At 42.3% G+C, this 22,066-nt stretch overlaps 1 protein-coding gene across 1 annotated transcript in view; it reads left to right on the plus strand.

The window, feature by feature from the left end:
- Positions 1-21,043, plus strand: part of LOC119388202 (protein FAM117B) — a 129,806-nt gene extending 108,763 nt beyond the window's left edge. Inside the window, exons 2-8 of the mRNA XM_037655864.2 lie at positions 829-989; positions 6,576-6,662; positions 7,511-7,750; positions 9,342-9,410; positions 9,994-10,150; positions 11,241-11,379; positions 12,280-21,043. Of these exons, the coding sequence (XP_037511792.1) occupies positions 829-989; positions 6,576-6,662; positions 7,511-7,750; positions 9,342-9,410; positions 9,994-10,150; positions 11,241-11,379; positions 12,280-12,463 (1,037 nt within the window). The 3' untranslated portion in view covers positions 12,464-21,043. The remainder of the gene's footprint in view (positions 1-828; positions 990-6,575; positions 6,663-7,510; positions 7,751-9,341; positions 9,411-9,993; positions 10,151-11,240; positions 11,380-12,279) is intronic.
- Positions 21,044-22,066: the final 1,023 nt, after the last annotated feature.

The raw sequence follows: 22,066 nt of genomic DNA on the forward strand, positions 1-22,066 counted from the left end.
TTGTTACATGTTTTGGTTAGATATATTGTTGTTTGCACATGTGCAATAAGGTTGCCTTGGGCTTATATGTGCATTGACGTATAAAAGAATAAAGTAGTTATATCGCTTGTGTCGTACGTATGTTTCTTTTCTTCGTGGGTGTATTGTGCGTTTGCGCTTTAATTTAAGCCTCAAGATTATGGTCAGGGTGTAAGATATATACTGTGATTCAGCCATCCGGTTTCTCCCCTCCTGTGGCATAAGCCTACAAGAGCCAAAGCGTTCCCACTAGCTCGCGCCAAAACGAGCCACGGGATGATCTTCTTTTTCCCTGGCCGACTGGCCGAGTGGCGCGGCGCTACAACCACAAACTGGAAAACTAGCGCGGGTTGCCCACGATACGACACAAACGCAGCGCGGGCAACAATGCAGCATGGCCCGAGTCTCGCATAATTTTAATTTCGCCACGTGTGGCGTCCCGTGCGTTTCACCCAACGCCGCGTGCGTTTGTATTCTGCCGTTAGTATCCTGGAGAACGAATGACGCATGGCGTAATTGTCGAAGGCTGCGCACTACGGAGCGAGGGGTCGCAGCTTCCAATCCCTGGTCGAGCGCTTCGGAATTTCTTCTAAAGTATTTTTATTTGTGGCTTATATATATATATATATATCGGCAAAAATCCGCCGAGAGTGTCCATACAATTGCTATTGCAATAAAAAAAGTGCAAAAATTGTGGCATTGTACATGTCATGCTTGTTCCACTATGCAGAGTGCTCACGCTTGTGAATGATATGAATATTTTTTTTGTGCCGTGCTATCAATCCTGACGATTCCTGTGTTTTTTGACAGGTGTGTGCCTTTCTGCTGCCGAGTGCAAAGCCAAGCCACTGAGCCTACTTGGAGGGCTCATGCGGCGCACAGCCTCCCTAGATGCCATCTACTTGTCAGCACAGTGGCCGCGAGATCTGCACAGCTACTGTGGCCGGCCAATGGTTGACAGGGCCACACAGGCACGTCTTCCTTGTTGCATTATGAGAGCTGATACCGTGGCTATGGGACATTGTTGCATGCATGTTTGTAAAATGCCTGTAGTCTGACACCTGTTACATCATTATTTCAGTTTCAGTATTATCACACATTTTTACTTGCAATGGCAGGTTATACTTGGTATTTTCATCAGCTCATATCATGCTGCCTTTTGTGTGCCATGTAAATGTCTAATGAAAAAAAAAAGCCTAAACAAAAAACAGGAAAAGACACATATGTATGCACTAAAATGCTGGAATTAACAGCAATAATTTGTTGAGTGCACTTTAAATCATAGATGACGTTGCAGTAACATCTTGCAATAAGAACTAGCTTCATTGAGGTGCGTATACAGTTTTACACATAGTGAACACTTATTCATTAGATGCAACGTGCAGAGCACCCATGCAGCAAGAATAGACGCATTGCATGCACATGTTACATACTATTCTAATGGAGAAATGTAGTATACCCATTTTTCAAGGCATTCTCCTAGGTGAAAGTGCTGTATTGCTCGAATTGTCCTAAAAGTAAACTATGTCAGAAAATAAGCTAAGTACAGTGGAACCTCGTTAATGCGTACCTGCCGGGAACGCCGCGTAACTACGCACTAAACGGTAGTACGCATTAACCACCAAGTAAGGATTTGCATCTCCTCGCGTACGCCATCGCCGCCAGCAAAGAAATAAATACAGTGCCACAGCAAATATTGGCTAAAGTACCCATTGCAAAGCCTTTTCTATCTTTTTGCCAAGTGGAGAAAAGATTCTGGTACTCTCGTACGACCGTCCCGATAGTGCCGATAGCGCGCGGTGGCGACGCCAAGCAGCATTTCGGAACTATTACAGGGTCCGGTATACGCAGTGACCAACATAGTGACAGAACGGACAGTGTCCGCTTTCCGCGATATATGTGCGTGCGTCTGTACCGCGATCTGTTCATAAACGAAAACTGACGCAGTTCCAGTGAAACGCGGTACGGCTGCGTGGAGCCGATCGTCTCCTGGCTAGTTGCGTGCAGCGCATCGCCTCGGCTCACGCCGTCACTGCCGGGCCGCATGTTGTACCGCACGCGCGCATTTGTCGTGGGAGTGTTCTTCGTACCCACTTCGCTCCAGACCGTGCACAGATGCGGCGAGTAGCTTGTTCGGTTAACGCAGCAATGACGAACTTCCTGCAAGCGATGCGCACTCCGCGACGCTGTAGCGGTCCTGGCAGCGAACGGCAGCGCGTTTGGGTGGTCGCCCAATAAAAGCGTGCAGTATGGTTACAACAGCGCTACGCTTGCTGTACCGTACGCGTGCGTTTAACGTGATAGCGTCAATGCAAAGAGGTTCTCGTCGCCCGCGACCAGCAACGCTCAACTCCGCTACAGCGAGCTGCTTTCTTTTCTACAAAGCGGCGCGCGCTTGAACACGGCCCCGCGCAACGAGGCGGCTGCGATCGGCGGCCCAGCGCGTTCAGGTTGTCGCCTATTAAAAGCGTGCAGTAGGCTTAAAGTGGTGCTGCGCCGCACGCGTGCCCGAGCAGATATTTGAAGATACTTATTGTGATAAGGCTGTCGGCGATAAGTCATGTGCGCGTTCGTCGACCGCCGCCTCTACGCAAAGCATCGCCGCAATCGCGCGGAAGTCGGAATCAGTGATCGCCGATCTACGCACTTCTCGAAAAGACGGAATACCTTTGGCGGCACATTGTGGCGTCGGGAAGTTCAGCGGCGCAGTAAATTTATGGCACAAAACGTTATCGCGTAAGGGTACGTAACCGGTAGGCGTAGGGCGAAGTACTACGCGGGTCCGGCATTGGCTCTATTCGGCCGGGATTCCGCAACTACGTTTTAACCGTTAGTACGCTTAAAGCGGGTACGTATTAACGAGGTTTGACTGTACAATCATAGAATCACAGATACAGTAGATCCGAAATCGAAGTGCGGCTTGTCAGAAAGCAAGACTTCGTTACAAAAAAAAATGAATTACAATGTCTGGATGTATCATTAATCACGAGTGACCGAAAACATCCAGATGTGATATTCCTGCTGACTTGTATAAATTACAGAAAAAAAATATCACAATTACAGTGATTACGTGCACCAAAACCTAAGTATGCGGGCCTCTAGCATTTTCACCTCCATCGAAAACGTGGCTACCGCGGCCGGGATTCGATCCCGCAACCTGCGGGTCTGCATCTGAGCACCATAACCACTAGACCACCGTGACGGGTAATGAGGGAAAGGAGAGTAAAGCATAGCATAGCCTTGTATAGTATAGAGATAAAAGAGAGGGAAGAAAGTGAAAAAAAGATACAAAGACAGAGATAGAAAAAACAGAGAGCAAGATAAAAAGAGCGAAAAAAAATTGAGAGAGAGAGAGAAAGATAGACAGAAAGATTCTAAAAAGACAGGGCGTGGAAACACGGACACGAGAAAGGAGTCAGGACACCACGCCCTGTCTTTTTAGAATGAATACTTACCAACTAGCTCAGCTCTCTGTTATTCTAAGACAGAAAAAGTAAGCGAGAAATAGACAGAGAAAGAAAGGGAAGAAAGAGAAAGAAAAACATAAAGAGCGTGAAATAGGTGGAGACAGAAAGAAAGAAATAGAAATAAACAGTGACAAAAAAGAGATAGAAAAAACAGAGAAAGAGGAACAAGGAAGGCCGCCCAGCTCCGCACTTCCTTCAGGCTTGGCATCACTTGTGCAAAGCTGCGTTGATTTTTTGGTGATGTAGCTAAGGCAATTGTTTGCACGTTTTGTGCAAACATTTGTGAATAGAGAACTGTGGTTGCAATGCATGGATGCCCTCACTTTCCGTTGTTTGCAACAATCGCACACTCGTCGACTGTGCCGTTACAGTAGTTACGGGTCTTGGATGCTCACCCAAAGGAGACGGGTTCAATCCCAGCTTCGGTGGTCGCATTTCGATTGAGGTGAAATGCTAGACACACATGTACTGCGCGATGTCAGTGCACGTTGAAGAACACCAAATAGTCGAAATTTCCGGAGCCCTCCACTACAGCGTGCCTCACGATCATACCATGGTTTTGGCATCTAAAACCCCAGAAATTATTATTATTATTATTATTATTATTATTATTATTATTATTATTATTATTTTTTTATTTTTATTGTTTTTTTTTTTTGCGTGCGCCAGCACAAAGGCCTTACGGCTGTTCCTGGGCACGTTAAATAAATCATTGATTGATTGATTGATTGATTGATTGATTGATTATTATTATTATTATTATTATTATTATTATTATTACAGTTGCACACTTGGCCTGTGCGATGTGCGATGCACATGCAACCTCAAAGGCTGATTCTGCAGACAAGATACCTTCTTGAGGCCAGCAATGTGGAAAAAGACAATACAAAAGCAAGGAAGACAAACACAGTGCTGATTGTCATCTCTCAATTATCAGTTGATGTTTGATAACACTGAGTACGTTTTCCTTGCCTTAGTATTAAGCCTTTTTTTCATGCTGCTTGACCCAAGATCAATAGTACTCGATGCTGTGCGAGTTGGTTCGTGATTCTGAATGAATATAAAATGTGCAAAATTTAACAAAGATCAGAGCTCTATACGGACAGGCACATGTTCGTCTTGATCTCTCGTCTTTGTCTAGTTTTGTTGTAATCCTTGCCCCAAGAGTGCAATGGAAACTCATAGAGCAGCTTGCCTTGAATTATCTACTGTGTTAATTTCTTTCTGGTTAAGCGTTTCATTTGTTGAGGTTTTAACGTCCTGAAACCACAATATGATTATGAGGCATGCTGTAGTGGAGGGCTCCGGAAGTTTTGACCACCTGGGGTTCTTTAACGTGCACCTAAATCTGGGCCTCAAGCATTTTTGCCTCCATCGAAAATGTGGCCGCCACAGTCAGGATTCGATCCCGCGACCTTCGGGTCAGCAGTTGAGCACCATAACAGCTAGACCACCATGGGTGGGTTAAGCATCTAAATTTACCAAAATTTATTACATTCTTAATAGGGGCGTGCGAATATTCGAGTTTCGAATTCGAATCGAATAGTTCCAAATCGAATAATTTGATTCAACTTTCGAATAGCTAGTATTTGAAGTTTCGAATAATTTGACAGGACCAATATCTAAAATGCGACAAAGGCCAATGGTGCAACTTGGTTAAGGTAGGGTAGCTAAAACTAACGCTAACGTCGCAGTTCGTTAAACTTTCACTGACATTCTGGTTGAAAAGCGAGCGCTTGTTGATATTAAAGGAGATTATGTCATTTTCACACGTAGAAAAACACATGAGAAAGCTGTCAAGTCTCACAACCTCGCTCCCGAAACGAAGGCACTGGACTTCTTGCATAGTTCGGTCACATATGCCGCAAGCGCCGTAAAACTACCTGACTTTGGCCTGTGAAACCCTCGGTGATTTGCTTTGCATGTAAAAATGTGTTCACGCTGGGCAGTCGCTACTGCCGCACCACACCACTAGTTCAGAAACTCCCATCGTTCTGGCGTGCAGTTAAAACGCTGCTGTGAATGGGTGCGCGAAGACTTTTGGGCCTAGAGTACCCATGGCGATGAAGCACAACATTACCGTTGTCAAATGAGCTTTATTGCTCGACCATGGGGAAAGAAAACGAGCTACCGTACCCCCCTCTGTTAGGATGTGAGGAGTGCCGCTGCTTACTGGAATGGCGGCTCTTCTATCAACATGCCTGCGCGCCCATAAAAGCTGAAACAAAAGCCACTCCCGAGCAAGTGCGTAATGAAGCTGTCAGCATGCCATAACGTCCCTGATTTTTCCTTTGTCTTGCCGTAACTGGCGGTACACATTTCATGTAAATATACTATTCGATATTCGATTCAATATTCGATATATTTGGCCACTATTCGGCACTATTCGATTCGAATTCGATTCGAGATTAAATTTCACTATTCGTACACCCCTAATTCTTAAATAATAGGGTTAATCCCTCGTTCAATTCACTGTTTCACTGATATGAAATAGGCCTTCTGTAAAGCAGTGGCTATTTCTTTCTATATTTTTCAGCAGCACACAGAGGAACAAAGTAACAGAAAGCAGACAGGACATGTACGGGTTCCAACTGTAAAAAGCGGACGTGTTTCCAACCCGCCTGCTTTTCAGTTCTGATGCCATCCTTTGCTTGTTCGTAAATGCTAGTGTATACCTAAGCACATAGTCTTCAACCTTGGTCAGATGTTGTAAAAAGCCCTGCAGTCTTCATCTCTTTAGTCTTCTCCTCTCATATCGTAGTAGTAAATAACATTCTTGTTACTTTCATAGCAAGGAATGCATACTTCAGTTTTGCTTGGAATATTACTTTCTCTTTTTTTCTGGTACTACAGAACATACAAACTTCTCATTGTACGTGTTGTTTATGGTAGTAAGGCACAGTCATTTCCACATGGCAGATTGCAAGTTTCCTAGCAGCTACCTATGGATGCTGCTGGTCTTGTTTGCTGCTAACAGAGACACATTTTTGTGAGCCGTGCAGCCATAGTGAGGCATGGTGTCACGAATAAGAACAAAGACTGAGCACAGCTACTCAGGCCAATTATTGTTGTTTTTTTTTCAACTTGCAGACTCCCGATGACTGGAAAGAAGTCGAGAGGATGAAATTTGTTCAGAAGAAACCTGCGTTGCCATCAGGTGACTCTCTAGAAATGAAGGTAAGCACTTTTGTCGCGGTCACAGCCATTGTCATACTTCTTGGTCACGTGAATAAAATGACAGAAACCATTTGTAGAGGAGTCACAGCCCACATTGTGAAGTTGGAGTAGAAAGCTGGCACTTAATTTAATGTAGGCAGTAATGCATTTGTAAGCTTTTCCTTATGAATAAAAATGATAGCTTCCAGAGGTGCTTTTGGTTGATAATGCTACCATACAGGCTAACTGCACACCATTGTGTTCAAGCACGTTCTTTTGACAACTAGGCAGTAGTAATTAAACAATACAGTTACAAACATGACAGGCAGTGGGTATTTCGTCTCACATATAGGCTGATGGATGCTTTATTATGAGAAGCATGTGGTCTTTTACTACTACTGTTCTATACTTCTGTTACTTAATAGCCATGTGACAGTTTCGAGCAAGCCCAGTTGTACCGTGGCTGTGTCACTGCACTTGCTTATTGCGGTACAGAAAATTTGTTGATGTTGTAGAAACCTTTTTGATTGGTGTTTGCATATGTGCACACATGTGATGAAAAATACCCTTGCCTGTCATATTAATAAGTGTATTGATTGATTACTGATGCTATTGCGCTTGTTCACTGACAATGTCAAGATAGATTGGGCCTCAATATGACAGATTGCTTGCTACAATAAAGTAACTCTTAAATGTTCGTCCACCCCTCTGGGTAATGAATGTGCTTTTATGATGAATGTTTAGTACCAGTTTATAACAAAGGAATTTTTGTGTCAGATGCATAACAGCCATGTGTAGATGGATGTAGTATCAGTGGTTCCATCATCAGCAGTCAGCTGGTTTGGTAAAGGCACGCTCGTGTTGCGCAGTACATTCGTCAGCGGCTACAGAGGACAGCCCAAGGTGGGCGGACGTCGCCCCGCTGGAGCCCTGTACAAGGGGACCACCAGCTAGGGCTGGCAGCCTTGTCCCCACCACTGTCCCCCTCCGTGGCACCCCCGCCTCCTTCAGGCCCAATCCCCATCCAGGCCAGGCCAGGACGGACGCCTCCAGGAGCTCCCCGCATGCGCAACAGTGTGGAGGGCACTGAACCAGGTTCTCTGCGTAATGTACTTTGCTTGCACAACATTTGTTCACGCTGTTGGATCATACAGACTGTGCAGACAGATGTGGTAGAACTACATTAAAAACCACACCAAGGAGAAACACTCGGCTACCGAGGCGTCAGTTTCCCATTTGCATGGAGGGGGGTTACACAGCCAGCATCAACTGGGGTGTGGTGGGCGAGTCAAATCAGACTAACCATGCATTGATAGTGAAGTACACAAAATGAATCTGTCATTGTTGTGATAAAAATTCGTAAGTTTGTTTATGCAAGGTTCGGTCCAGCATTATGTTACATGTAATGAACAAAATGCAGCTGCTAGTTAGGGCTGCTAAAGTATTTGACCCCAGAGGACAGAGAGAGAGGAGGAGTGTCCCCCTGCCCCTGTGTAACTTATGCTTCTGCTCAGTCGTTTTTTAGAGTAGAATGCCTGCTAAGAGGTGGAACTGGTTGAAAGAAGCAAAAAATCACTGCAAGGTGCAAAGCTGTTCATATGACTTACTTATATTGAATTTCCTGAACTCCCATAGCAAAAAAACAAGTGCACCATGCCGAGTACCACAACATCTTTCATGACAGGAGAATTCTCATAAGCAATGAAGGCTTTTGCCTGAATGTACTGTTATTTGTGATTGTGCTCCCTGCATTGCAGACTGTTAAGGAAGATTTACACCTTTGTAATCGCTAGATGCTGCAGGCCAAGTCAGCAAATAGATGTTCAGTTCACATGTGCAAGTCCCAATCCAGATGCACATCATTGCTACCTGACCTTGGTATACCATAGTGGAACTGTCAAGTATGCGCAGTACAGTCGTGAACAACACAGTGCAGTCATAGAATGCACACAAGATAGAATGCATGGATGCGGAGGTGCGTTACGTTACGTGTTGTCTTTCTTGCCCCCTTGTTATGCTGTTTTAGTTTTTTTTTTTTCATGACTGCTCAGTAGCTCACATTATAATCCTATCATGGGTATTGGGCCTGGGCTGTGAAAAGACCGATTTTTTAAATGCGACATTTGTTCTCAACACTTTTTACCACTTGCCACACATGCTTAGAGACAAACATAAGAGCGAAAAAGTGAAGATTCACTGTAAGACAGACTTTCGAAGCAATCTTCTGTGGTGGAACAAGGGATGTGTTAAATGAAGCCAATGTTTCAATGAGTCCTTGTCAGAATATCGAAAGACTGGCTTCAGCTGGGCCATCCCCTGCTCAACCACAGTTGAAAGTGTGTGATTACAAGTGCATGTCGCAGGCCTCCCATTCATTGCCCCTTTTGAATGCACATTCTTCTCTTTCTCAAAAAGATTGCTTTATGCATTGCTTGAAATAAACATCCTCTTTGCCAAGCAGTGCATGTGCAGTTGAAAGCTTCCCCTAGCTCTTGCTCTGGAGCTGTACGACTAGACTACTGTGCATATTTAGTCGATGAAAAGGTGTATTTTCTAACTTTCTTACTCCTTGAGTCTTCAGTGAAAATGTGGTACCGAGTGACCAGGCATTGCTTCTCAAGCAGAATGTACTAAAAAAATGTGCTCATTTGAATGGTGTGCATAATTTTTAAGGCAATTTTCTTCCCTGTGCCCTTCTAGGAAATCGAGCGTCTGGTTTTGAAAGGCATCTCTGGATCAGGCACAGAAAATGAAGCGGAACTGGAAAGGGTGAGCACTGACATTCTCCATTCTGTTTGCCAAGCTGTGGTCCACGTGAATGAGAAAGCATGTCTTTGTGTATACTTGGTAACATTTCCAACTGGCCATCTAGCTTCCATCGGATGCACCTTATTTTAAACATCTGTTGCATCCGACGCCATTTGTACGTGCCATTTATGCTTTTGTCTCAGTGTGAGTTGTTGCCAAGTGGAGTGTTTGCGTGGAACTAGAATTTCTCGCTGCGGTCTGCTCTCAGTTCACATTTACTGTCGGAGTCTCATTCTGTGCTGTCCCCCAATTATGCATCTTCCTTTGTTGATTTGTTTTCTGTGTGCCTTTTTACTGGGACAAATGAATGAAAGAAGGGCCCGTTTTTCTTTGTTAGACACAATCTTAATGAGAACTAACAGACAATCAACCCAAGGAAAGTATAGGGGACATTTTTTATAGTAATTATGTTACAAATGTGAAGAAATTAAAGCAGACTAACGAACCTGGAAACTTCGAATAACGCCACATTTAGCCACCTTTAGGTGTCATGTATGGCATTCAGAAGTAGGAAGAAGTTGTTTTTGTGTTTCCTACACTGCAGGTGATGGGCCCTACACCAGAAGGTCACCGAGCACCCATAGCGGAGCTCTTTCACTCCACCTGCAGTGTGGACACCCAGACGCCCAGTGGCAGTGATGGCAGCAATGGTTTTGTTGATGGTCCTTCCCACCATAGCTCTTCTCGTCCTGACAGCCTAGGTAAGGGGCTGCCAAAATCACTTGCAGTGACTCCATTTCCTGTGGAACTGTGAATGTGAAATAATCCAGTGCCTCCTTGGTTCTGACTTTGGAAGATATTTCCCACTCACCTCCCCTACTCAATCTTGATGCTACATGGCATTTTCCACTATTTATTCCTATCCAGCTTAATTACTAACTGACACACGTTTATGTGGCTTCAGAATTCCTAATGCTTACCTTCAATGCAATATATTGACCACAGCTGTGCACTGATACCACATTGACGACGCCTGCTAGGAATTTATCATGTGTAAAAATGGGCTATGTTGCGCTTCTAAAAGGAACATAGACTTAATGTGGTAAGTTCTGGTAACTTTTTTGGGCCGGCACTGCCAAATTAAAAAAAAATACTTTGAAATTCATGATGTCTCACCAACATACCAGCACTGTGGCTTTAGCAAAAAAATTCAAGAGATGGAACTTTTACATTTATTTCTTGCTTCTAACAATGAGCCTATGACAGTGAACTTAGCAGCAATAGAGGACTCGAACACTAAATTAGTTTAGACTGATGAGTTATTCTTTGAGTCTCTATTGCTGTTAAGTTAACAATTATAGGCGCATTGTTAGAAGTGAAAAATGAAAGTAGAAGTTTCATTTTTTCAAAATTTTTTGCCAAAACCAAGATGCTGGTGCTGTCGGTGCAACATCACAAATTTTAAAGTATGTTTTTATATTATGGCTGCATCAGCCCTATAAAAGCGTCCGGAACTTACCATGGTTTGTCTTTGATAAATTATTAAATTTCCGTCCTTTCAATTTCACTAATTGAAATTGAAGAGAGTTTAGGGAATTGAAAGCCAGCATAGTACATCTGACTGGCTTTCTCCAGTAAAAAAAAAGCCTCTGGTTACCTCAATAGAGACTTCAATAATGCACACATAGTTTAAAAAAAAAAAAAAGCTTTTGCTGTGGCCTTATTTGAACTGTCTACTATACCAAGTGGCATTGCATGCAATTTAATTTTTTCTGTCGTTGCTATGAAGTGATGGTTGCATGGCCAAATATGGTGAATAGTATATAGCCGTGCATATGTGCTTCATTTCAGAATGTGATAAAAGTGCCTCCCCAGACTTGGAAGTAAGTGGTCACACAAGCAAGCTGGGAACCAGTCCACAAATCAACAAGTTCCTCACTAGGGAGCCGCCTGATGGTTGTGAGAAGGTCAAGATCATTGATGAAGGAAGGTAGGCATATCGGGGAAAGCAAGTCGTCCATGGAATATGAGGAAGCGGCTTTTTTTTAATGTTGCCCAGTGTTGCAAATAACTTCTTTGCAGTAATCCAGCTTCCACTATCCTGTGTTTTCCTCTTGCCAATAGACCTGAGCTTCTAGACTGGATGAGTGAGCAGGTCTTTGATGTTGGTAGTGCAAAGGCTTCATAAATGTGCTTCGCCAAGAATGGTGAACTTGCTTGAAGACAAGTAGAATTGTACCACTAGTTCTTACATAATTGCTTGTGTATTACAGGGTTTGCATTCATTGGATAGAACGCTGGCATAGTCAGGGGGGGGGTGACTTTCAACCCCCTCCCCGTGAAATTTTGTATATAATACATGTGCACTTCATGTGTACATATGCATGCACAATTTCTGGCTTATACCCCTTGGATAGAACTACTATCTTGCTTCTGAGTACATCTTGAGCATCGCTGGTCAGCTAGCATTTGCATGGTTAGAGCAATGACGACACATGCAACGTTCAATAAACTGTGCTAATATTGCAGCAGTTACGCCATAGTAATTGATGATGTTCATATTTCAAACTACTCTTGTAACTTGACAACTTGAAGAGAACCTGGCTTTTGTTGTGAACCAATCTGTTGCATTTAAATTGAGCTCAGCACTACACTGAGAGAATAGCCTGGTTCCTGGTCTTTTTTTAAAAGGTTGTCAGATATCTCCGAAAATTTTCTTGGTCTCTTCTGATAAAATTCTCAAACAACTTGCGCGTTGATAAAAAGTTGTATTTCCCTGGCGACCTGTTTTGTATGACAGGCATTCTCACAGGTGCTTACTGCAAGTGTGGTAGTAGTGACTCACAGAACAAAGGGAAGACATCATGCACCCCTTACGTTTGCATTTCAGGAAGCCCGCGACCAGCCCTCTGATGGGCGATGGTACCGAAAGCGTGCTCAAGCCGAGCAGCCAATTTGTGCTGCGGCCCAGTCAGAGCTCGGCCTTCTGCCCACTTGTGCGGAACCCCTTCCAGGGGGTGCACAGGCCGGGGCCCATAGTTGACCCTTTCCTGCTCAACGAGAGGCTCCAGTGAAGCAGCAGGCATCTCTTCTCCGACCAGCCCCAGCAAGGCGCCATGGAGCCATAGGAATGCCTCCCACTCGTTGTCACCCATGTGCCATTGCTGCAGTGGCTCGCAAAGTTGGCACTCCTGGCTGCAGCCCTTCTCTTTGACTCCCACTGTGACACAAGCGATAATGCCACCATCGTCTCTCGATTTGCAGTTCGGCTCTTTTTCGTTCGCTCCCTCTTGGGAGGAGAAGGAGTCTGTTTTGTTGCCTCAACTATATCTTTTTATTTGTTAGGCAAAGCGGCCATTGTATTGCCAGCAAGAGCACAATTTTATCCTGTGTGATGAAGGTTTCAAACCAAGGCTCACTGGCAGCTGTTTTGGCACAGGGAAACTGTGTGTTTGTGAAACTGTTATGTGTTAATGTAATTTGTGTGGCAAGATGTAAGCGCATATGCCTGACATAGTTTCTCCATTTGCCTTCTTGTTCATATGGCAGCTATGTGTACATTATTATGCATTTGTGTGGTCTTGGACTTTGTTCAAGCAACTTTGTTTCCATGTCTTACAATGCAGGAATGAGTAACGCTTAGTGAAAGAAGAGTCCTTAACTGAAAGCCTGTCTAGCCTCTTGTGTTTCTTGTCGCGACTGCTGTGCTTATTTGTTGTAGTAAGATTAGCTGACATGTTGGACTGGGCTTTAATTGCAATCCTTCCTTTTTTTTTTCTTCATGTATGCAGTTTAGTTGGCTATCAAAAGTTGCGGAGCAACAGTTTCTTGAAATTTAGTGTTCCTTGTTTTACTGATGATTATTTCACTACATTTCTAACAACATAGTTCCAGCACTAATGCTTTAACAAGCTTCATATCAGGCTTTTTTTTTCTATTATGCATCCCTGAGATTTCAGGCATATTTAAAGTTCAATGCACTCACTTCTCCTTTTGTAAGGCTTTGAGTGGCAACCAGCAAATGTTATACAAATCATGTTGGTTTTGTGTACTTTCTCCACGTAGCTTTTTCTTCTTCCTTTTATGATTTATTTCTCATGTGTCAGAATCAAGTGATTGTCAGTGTATCTCGTGGCTTCTTTTTTGTCTAAAATTACCAGGAAGTCTACATACATGGGTGCCGGGCTGTTATAAGAGCATGGATTCACATTGTTGCTTGATGTTCATGGTGCTTTAAACTTGGAAAAAGAACAAAGCCACATATCTTATTTTGCGCATCTCGGTTAAGAACCACTTGCCAGGCCAGTAGTATGCCATCTGAACCGCTAGTTTCACTGCTTGCTTGAAGCATATGATGACACATCACTTGTCTCGTCACCTCCATTATCTATCAGTATGCGTTGGAGCTAAGTAATGTGCACACTTCTTAATTTTTAAAAGATGGTTGTCTGTCCTGGATGGATAATGCATTTTTGTGGTGTAGTACATGAAAGGCAGAGTTATTGAGAAGACTGTTTTCTGTGTGACAAACTTTTTTTGAATTCTAGAAAGGCAACAAAGATCATATGAGCTTTCAACCTTTCAATATTTCAGGACATCTTTATCATCTCCTCTGGTTCAAAATGAAAGCACTGACAAAGGGGATAATGTTTACTAGTGCACATGCAAAACTTATGCGCTATGGAATTACTTATCTTACCATGGTAGGCACAATTTCATTGGCTGTAGTATGATATTCCTCTAAATACTTTTCCAAGAAAGATATGGAATGTGCTTTGAAGCATCTTGAAGAGGCTGCCACCTACTGTAGTAGAGCTTATTTCATTTCTGCCTTTTTGTGGGGAGTTCTTGAGGTTCTTAATTTATTACCTATGAGTTAAGAAAGGAACATTACTTGTTATGTTTTGTTATTTTTGAAGCAGTTATTTCAAACATAACTAAACATGCATTTAGTTGTTGTCTCGACTGTTGGGGTGCTTGGCACAATTGTTAGTTGGAAGCTTTTTGGCCTCCTTTAATTATATAGCAGCAATCCAAACCTTAAAGTTTGTAATCCTTAAAGGGGTATATATAAATACTGGCAAGATAGACTTTATTCAGTTATCTTGCACTTTTCCTTAAACCTTAGAGCAACATTAGAGATAAATATAATGTTAGTTTAGTTTAGTAGCTAAATATACCAACTTTTGTCTTTCTTTTTTTTTGATAACATGTCTGAGCTGTGCCACTGAGGATACAGGCATTGTGCTGAAGATGTCATAGTAGTAGTTATGTGTTTTTGAGCCTCTTACATGCAGGAATAATCTGCAAAAGTTGCTCACTCCAGTCTCTGCATACTTCCAAAATACAATTCTTTTCCTGGTGATCGATAATTGGAAATTCCCTTCTCCTAATGTGTGGGATAGCGCGGAGTGCTGATCAGCGGTGCTGCCACATTGCTTAGCTTTCTCATCTTTCTTGGTGTACCAGGCTGCAGCTCATGGTAAGCACAATGTATATTAAATTCCAAAAGTGCATTCTGTCACTCTAGCTTTAAGTTGATGGGCGCCGCCTCTTGCAGCTTTATGTTCGATTACTATTGCTATTTCGTTGCTGCAGCAATGTTTCAACCATTTTGCATTCTCTGCTCAAATTGATAGCCCGCTTGTTTTAAAGGTCCCCCACCATACACTATTACCAATTTTCATTGTACACTGGAAGTTGCGAGGCACCGTCAAGGGAGTGCTTTGGCAAAAGAATATCCAGTTGGTTTGCTATTGGAGCAGTTAGAAGAAATTGAGGTGTCCCGATACCAATGTCACTTCATTGCTTTTTAAAAACTGCTCAGAACCTGAATTGAGATGATCCTACTAATGGAAAGATTGTCCATTGTATTGGCTAAAATGAGCTCTGTTTTTCTCATTAGACATGGATTTGTACTTTTATTTCTTCACTAAAAGTCGTGAAAAATGAGTTTTGGGGCTCCACGCGGCAAAGATGCAAAGGTGCAGTAGAGGTCGATCACGTGACCTTCTACTGGTGTACGCACTTAATGGTCTCTATATTAGTATTGAAATGCAGTAGACTTTTTTTTTATTATCTTTTCGAACTTAAAATGAACAGATAAGCTTTTGTTTGTAGTGAGCAGAACAGCAGCACTTCCTTCGCTTGACATATGATCTTATGCTAATGAGCGGCAGTATGAAACGTGTCAGCTAAAGGACTAGCGGCACCTGCCAACGAGTTGGAGAAGTAGCAGGAGCACCTGTCTTGCGAGGCAGTAAAGGGACTTCATGTGGCAACGAGCATTTGGAAAACTTGTTCAACCTGCTTTCTATATTCAAAAACTGTTGAAAATATCAAAATGAAGGTTGTTAACCTCAGTTGCACTCACTCCTGTGAAACCAGAACGTTGAGCATTATGAACAGTTTGGAAGAGGGCTATCAGCATTGCTATGGCTTCTTTGCATTGCTGGAGGAGGGACTTTTTTAGAGGCTTCTCAGATCGAAAAACTCTGCTTACAATACATCTACATGCTTTTTGAATCAAGCACTGCAAGTTTGACCACAGCTGAGGAGGAGCTTTCCACTGCACCGTAAAAAAATTAGATCCAGAACAATCGGTCGTCCCTCCCTTTAAAGAAAGCCTATGAAAAACCTGCATGAATAGGGAGGTCAGAAAAAAAAAAACTACTAGCATTATGGTGCTTGGTACAGTAGTACTGTCTTCTCTGTCTGAACGAACAGTGCCATCACGAAATGAGGCTACACTGCAGCAGAATGACTGCCAATGAATTGCCCCTTGTTTCCGAGTATTCGCTGACAAAATGTACTTTATTGTCTTCAAAAAGTAGATAGACGTTTACCTACATAAATTCTATAGTTGAGAATTTATAGCTGCAACATATTGCGTATGGATTGAAATGACTGTGCCATTTTTTTTGCTTGTTTCGCAGAAAAGTAGCACTTTCGTTTGACGCTCATGGTGCAGTTGATCTGCACTGATAAATCTAACAATACTATGAAGTAAATGCATTATTCAGGATTAGGGCTTGTGGCTGTCTTGAAGGTCTATGTGATAGTTCATTATTTTACTTATTCACTTAATAGTTCTCAGTTGTTTAACATTTTAGAGGAAATTGGATCTTTGAAGGGGTCCTGAACCACTTTTGCAAGTAAACGATGATTGGCCTCAGTGTCAGAGTTTATTGCCTCACGAATCGATTGCTGCAAACATTTTTTTAAACATCAAGTACGAGTGGAGTTGCAGGGATTTGTCGCACGCATTGAGCGCATTCTCTCTACTCTAGTCCCGACAAGTTACACAGGCAGGAAAGAAGGTGGAACACAGTGGGAAAGAAGCTAGGTTACGCGCCTCATGAAACGCAGTCGCTCTTTCCAGGTGTGATTCCAAAGTGCACTAGTGTTGCAACCATGTAATTTTAGCAGACTATAGAGTGCTGCGAATGGCACGTTCTGGCACCGCGTGGCAAGAAGCGTTGCTGATCCAAACGCCACTTTTGGCCATGCCAGCTATTGATGAATAGCAGCAATATGTTGTGTGATGAAAGATCTGCTGTATGACAGCCCTACGAAGAGCGTGGGTATGGGCCTCTGTATGAAGAGAGGGCGCCTGAGAAAGTAGCAACTTCGTGTTCCTTTTGTGGACTCTCTTTGCCACGCATGATTTCAAGAATTGGCTCAGCTTTTCAGAGCAGCGTCTGCTTTCCCCTGCATGTGTTTTTTCACCAAGCACGAGGGGTGGTTCAGGAATACTTTAAGAGACTTTCGCTCATTAACATGTACGTGCTGGTTGTAAAACTGTCTCACGCTGCAAAAAATATCTGCACATTTTACTGAGTGAAACAGCAACAAGGAATCAAATACTACTATTGTCTGACTCAAATTTTGCTTTCATTTTTTAGATGCTCACAGATCATAAACTTGAGGCATAAGTCGCTCTTCTGCATTTATTGTCTTGTTACTGAAGTATAAGAAAAAGGCAATGTTAAAAACGTAGCTCTATGACACTTCACTGCAATTTTCAAAGTCTGTTGCCTCGTGTGAGCTGGTTGGTGCTGAGCCCTCTATTTGTTGCTAACACACAATGCCTTCTTTTTCCTAAAAAATCTGTGGTAAACGGAGTGATTGAACACATTCGAGATGTTAGTTGAGCCTACATTTTTAACATAAATGATTAAGTTACTCGTTTGGGCAAGTTGATGTCTGGGCATTCCATAACGGCAGGTTCTTTGCTCAAGTGAAGGGACTCGCACAAGTGCAGTGCTTGTTTTGTGCAACCTATTATGCTTGTGTCTCCTTCATTACTTGTTACTGTCCTCTAGTTTATTTGCAAGAACTGCCATTATGGAACATTCTTTGTCCTTGAGTCAAACCAGGTCTTTCTGTAAATGAAGAACATTGGGCTTGACTATTGGGATCAGTGGATATCATTTGTGAATGTCATTTGTATAACTTTGTTAGCCTCATTAGAACATCATTGCCTCTTTAGCTTGGACCTAAGAACACAAGCTTGATTCTTTAGTTTATGCTTGCAATTTCTTATTGAGCAACTCGTAGGTTTTGCAGTGAGGGTATAAGGAGAGCATATAATTCAAGTTTGAAATTCTATTTACTTGGCATGGTTGTTCTGCATGTTAATGTTTCTTTGTGAAGATGTTTAATCAGGTGGTGAAACCTTTTGTCTATGTGGCTCTTAAATTGTGCAAAAAATGTTTACGCATTTAAAACTTTAGAAATGGGTGCCATTTACGTGTTTCTAGTCTCCCCTTTTATTTCCACTGTTTTCCACAGTCGAAGTCTGTAAAGCATTCATTGAACCTTTATAAAAACTCAGTTGCATAAAAACATTAGTATTTTGTAAGGCTCTTTTTGCTTTTGTATTGTATTTGCTAAAATGTGTGCATATTGCGAAAATTGTGCATAATCATTTGATAAACCATTTCCTTGCTACAACCATTTATCTCGATGAACGTGCTTCTGTAATATTACTTTTTGCTTGTTTTCTTTCTATGTGCATATCCAAAGAATCTTAGTGTTTAATTTTGTTTGACAACTAGTTGTTGCACACCATAAAGCAAAAAGCAAATATATATATATAAATATATATCTTAGTCAACTTTCTATAGCTGTTCAATCCACTACTTTTGCTTTTCTTTTTTCTAATTTCTCATTTGCTAATGCTAGTTTTTGCACTTACTTGTTTCAAAAGCTTGTAGCACACAGTGAAGTATTCTTCAGTGGAATCCTACATTACTTACATAATTTAGTGCAGTGCAGGGTAGCACATTACGTTCAACTGTCTTGTGGGCTTTCATTAAGAAAACCTTGTACTATGAATATTTACATATTCTACTGCAGTGTTTTTCAGAGACTTGCTTGTTTAGTCTGACCTGATAAAAACGAGACATACAATCAAACACCTAAAGAACAACCTCTTCTTTTATTTTCGTTTTCAGTATCTGGACCAGTTTCTCTAAACAGGCACATGCTAGATATTCAGGAACCTGGCAAGGCTGCCATCTCTTGAATTATGCACCTATATTAGGCACCATATGTAAGCTACTGTATGTTATACATGTTTCATTGCTTCACACCCAAGTTTTGTGTTAAAACCTTTGCATACGCTGATGATGCAGTGTTTCCGAGCTGTTCCTTTGTGCCTTTCATTGCTTTGGCTGTCAGTTATCGATGCAGGGTACACAGGTGCTTGCTGTTTTTGGCAACCTCTGTAGTAGTCTGTCCTTGTGTAAAGTGCCATTTATCAAGTTGGCAACCATGTGAATCCAATGTCTGCACATGTGCATTCTTGGTTAGCACATAGCAAAGGGCCCAGTTTCACAAAAGTGCTGTGAAACAATAGCACTTCCTATTTGAAAGTGAAGTACCAAGGCAAGTGCCACTGGTGACAGTGAAGGACATCGTAACTATGGCAATTTGTTTTTACACAAGATTTGGGCTGAATATGTTTTTAATATTGTATCTAGCACATAAACCTGCTTTCCTTTTCTTCTTGTGTCACATGATGGGCATTAGTATGACTGAACTGACATTCCAGCCTGCTTTGTGTTCTGGTTGCATAATTTTTGCATGCATGGTCTGTCACTAATAATAGAGAAAGGAGTCGTCTGCAGAAATACAGGAAAAAAAGTGTCGAGCAGTCATGAACGATAACTTCTTTTTCTTCAAAAGGACAGCAGTAATGATGTACCACTTGGTAATTAAAACTGACAGTGGATTCATTATATTGCCAATATGGCATTAAATCTTGAGTATTCTTTTTTTCAAGCACCAGTTATGCTTACTCCAGTGAATGACTGCGTATGCTGAAGTGACACATGAGCTTTTTTATGACAAGCAAATTGTGTGGTCAGATATTGTACAGAAGTAAATGTCTGCACTTACCATGCAGAATGAATTCTGCAAGAGCTGTCACGTGGCTTCGGTCTTGCCTGTTCGATTGTTGAAACACAGGAGGGTTGCATTGTATGCTATTGATGACCAGCTTTTGCACCGATCCTGTGACCAATTCTCACAGGATTGGAACTAAAGACATGACATTTGATGTGCCTATATGCAGTGGTATCCTATATTCTTAGAATGTGCTTGCTGATGAGCTTATTGCTGTATTTTCGTTTTCTGGATTTCCAGCATATTGAAAAACACAAAAACTAGACAATAACAAAAATAGCATTCGAATGGCCATCAGAGCTGAGAAATTCCCCCAAACCTAAATAGTGGCATGGCTTGCTTGCATGCTTCAGGCTGATTATGACCTGTAGATTTTTTGGTGTTAGTCCAGCCTACTGTCACCTTGCCCTAGTGGCTTGATGGCCGTGTTGACCTGCTGAGGCTATGGGTTTAATTCTTAAGAGTAGATGCTGCATTCCATTTGGTACAGAATGCAGAAACGCCTTTGTGCTGATAGTTTTGTGTATAGGATGCAGTTTGGAATCAACCTGGTGTCCTCAAATACAGCATGTTCCATTTATAGCTTCGCGGTGTGAAAATTAAATGTGACATTTTTCGTCGAATGTAGCTAAAAATCTGCTCCTCCTCCTGCTGCTGCTGCTGCTGCCTTTTTGGTATGTGCAGACTTTATGTGGAGTCATTAGTACTTTGAGTCACTGTGTGCGTGTGTGTGTATGTTTGTGCACTGAAGTTTTCCAGTGTTGGAAACAGAAAGACGTGTCTCGTAGCTGTGTTAGACTCTTAGCATGCTGCAAATCGCATACGATACCAGTATCGCTGTGGGAATGTAGTCTTGTGAAAAAGGAGTTTTTCTGGGTGAAAGTTGTAAAAAGAAAGAAATTGACAAAAAACTTGTACCTGAAGAAAAGAAAGGCAGAAGAAGGTGGTCTTCTCCTTTTCTTTCATGTAAATATTGAACGTTATATACATATTATATATATTGTATACATGCTCTGTATGCTACAACATCTGTGAGGTATCTTTTTATATTCTTTCTGTCTGTTTAATGGAACCGTCAACTCTCTTGACGGGAGTTGATTTTTCTGTTTGTGTACTTTTATATATTCTTAGTCGTTTATGTTCTTATTTGTTGCAATAGTCCACAACCAGCGGCACCTTGTTCCTGTGTTTATACTTGTAACAAGATGCGTGTCTGAATGAGCTTAGTTTGATTATGTAAAGGTATTAGACATCAATGCAAGGGTGCTCTCTAAGATGGGTATTCTCATATGGCCCTGAATGCTGCTGCTTTTTTTCTTTCACAATGATGGAACTGTTTCCTGTGTGCATTGTTATTACAAACAGTGCAGGCAAATAGCAAGAGGCTGCTTAAGTTGACTACTCTCGTGGTTATGACATCTACCTTGCAATGTCCGGTGTGTGGGGTGCTCTTCTGATAGAAGCAGGAAAGGTGTAAAAGCAGTGAAGAGTGAGTGAGTCTTAGCAGTCCTTGAAGTCATTTACAGAAATTGCCACTGAGCTGTAAGAGCCAGTGAACAGTTTGTTGTGACCATTTCAACAGCCCCGTGCTTGTGTAGTTGTTCCACATTCTTACGCTTAGGACAAGCACTAGTCAGCTCAAAAGTGCGCATTAGAATGCCTTGGTTGACTGTCCTAATAATCTTTTCAGTTGACAGGACAGGCAGACATTTTGGGTGTTGCAAGCTCTGCTGTGGGCACAAACCGGCAGCGCACTTGATGGTTATGCCACTGAGTATCTTCGTGCATGCTGTGCTATGGCGTGAACAGGACAAATAGTTTCTCAGCAAAAGCCTAGCATTGTCTTGACCAAGGCAGCACTTGAATTTTGCTTTTGCAGTTTCGATTTTTCAAGGGCTCGTTTATCTTTGTTAGACACAATATTAATGAGAACTAACAGACACTAACGCCAAGGAAAGTACAGGGGGTGTTATCTGTAGTATTTAGAATGTAAATGTGAAGAAAGTAAAGTGGACGAAAAGATGACTTGCCGCCGGCAGGGACCGAACCTGCGACCTTCGAATAACGCGTCCGATGCTCTACCACTGAGCTACGGCGGCGGTCATCCTCCCGTCCACTTTCTGGGGTATATATGTTGATTAAACCTAGGAGTGTTAGTCAGCGCCAATCGCAGCCATGGCGGCGAGTGTGGAACACTTTTTTTGCCTCTTGGCGTCACGTAGCACGTGATCTTTTTACGAGTTGGCAGCTGACCAATAATCCCTCGC

This window comes from Rhipicephalus sanguineus, chromosome 3, assembly GCF_013339695.2.
Source record: "Rhipicephalus sanguineus isolate Rsan-2018 chromosome 3, BIME_Rsan_1.4, whole genome shotgun sequence".
Lineage (NCBI taxonomy): Eukaryota > Metazoa > Arthropoda > Arachnida > Ixodida > Ixodidae > Rhipicephalus > Rhipicephalus sanguineus.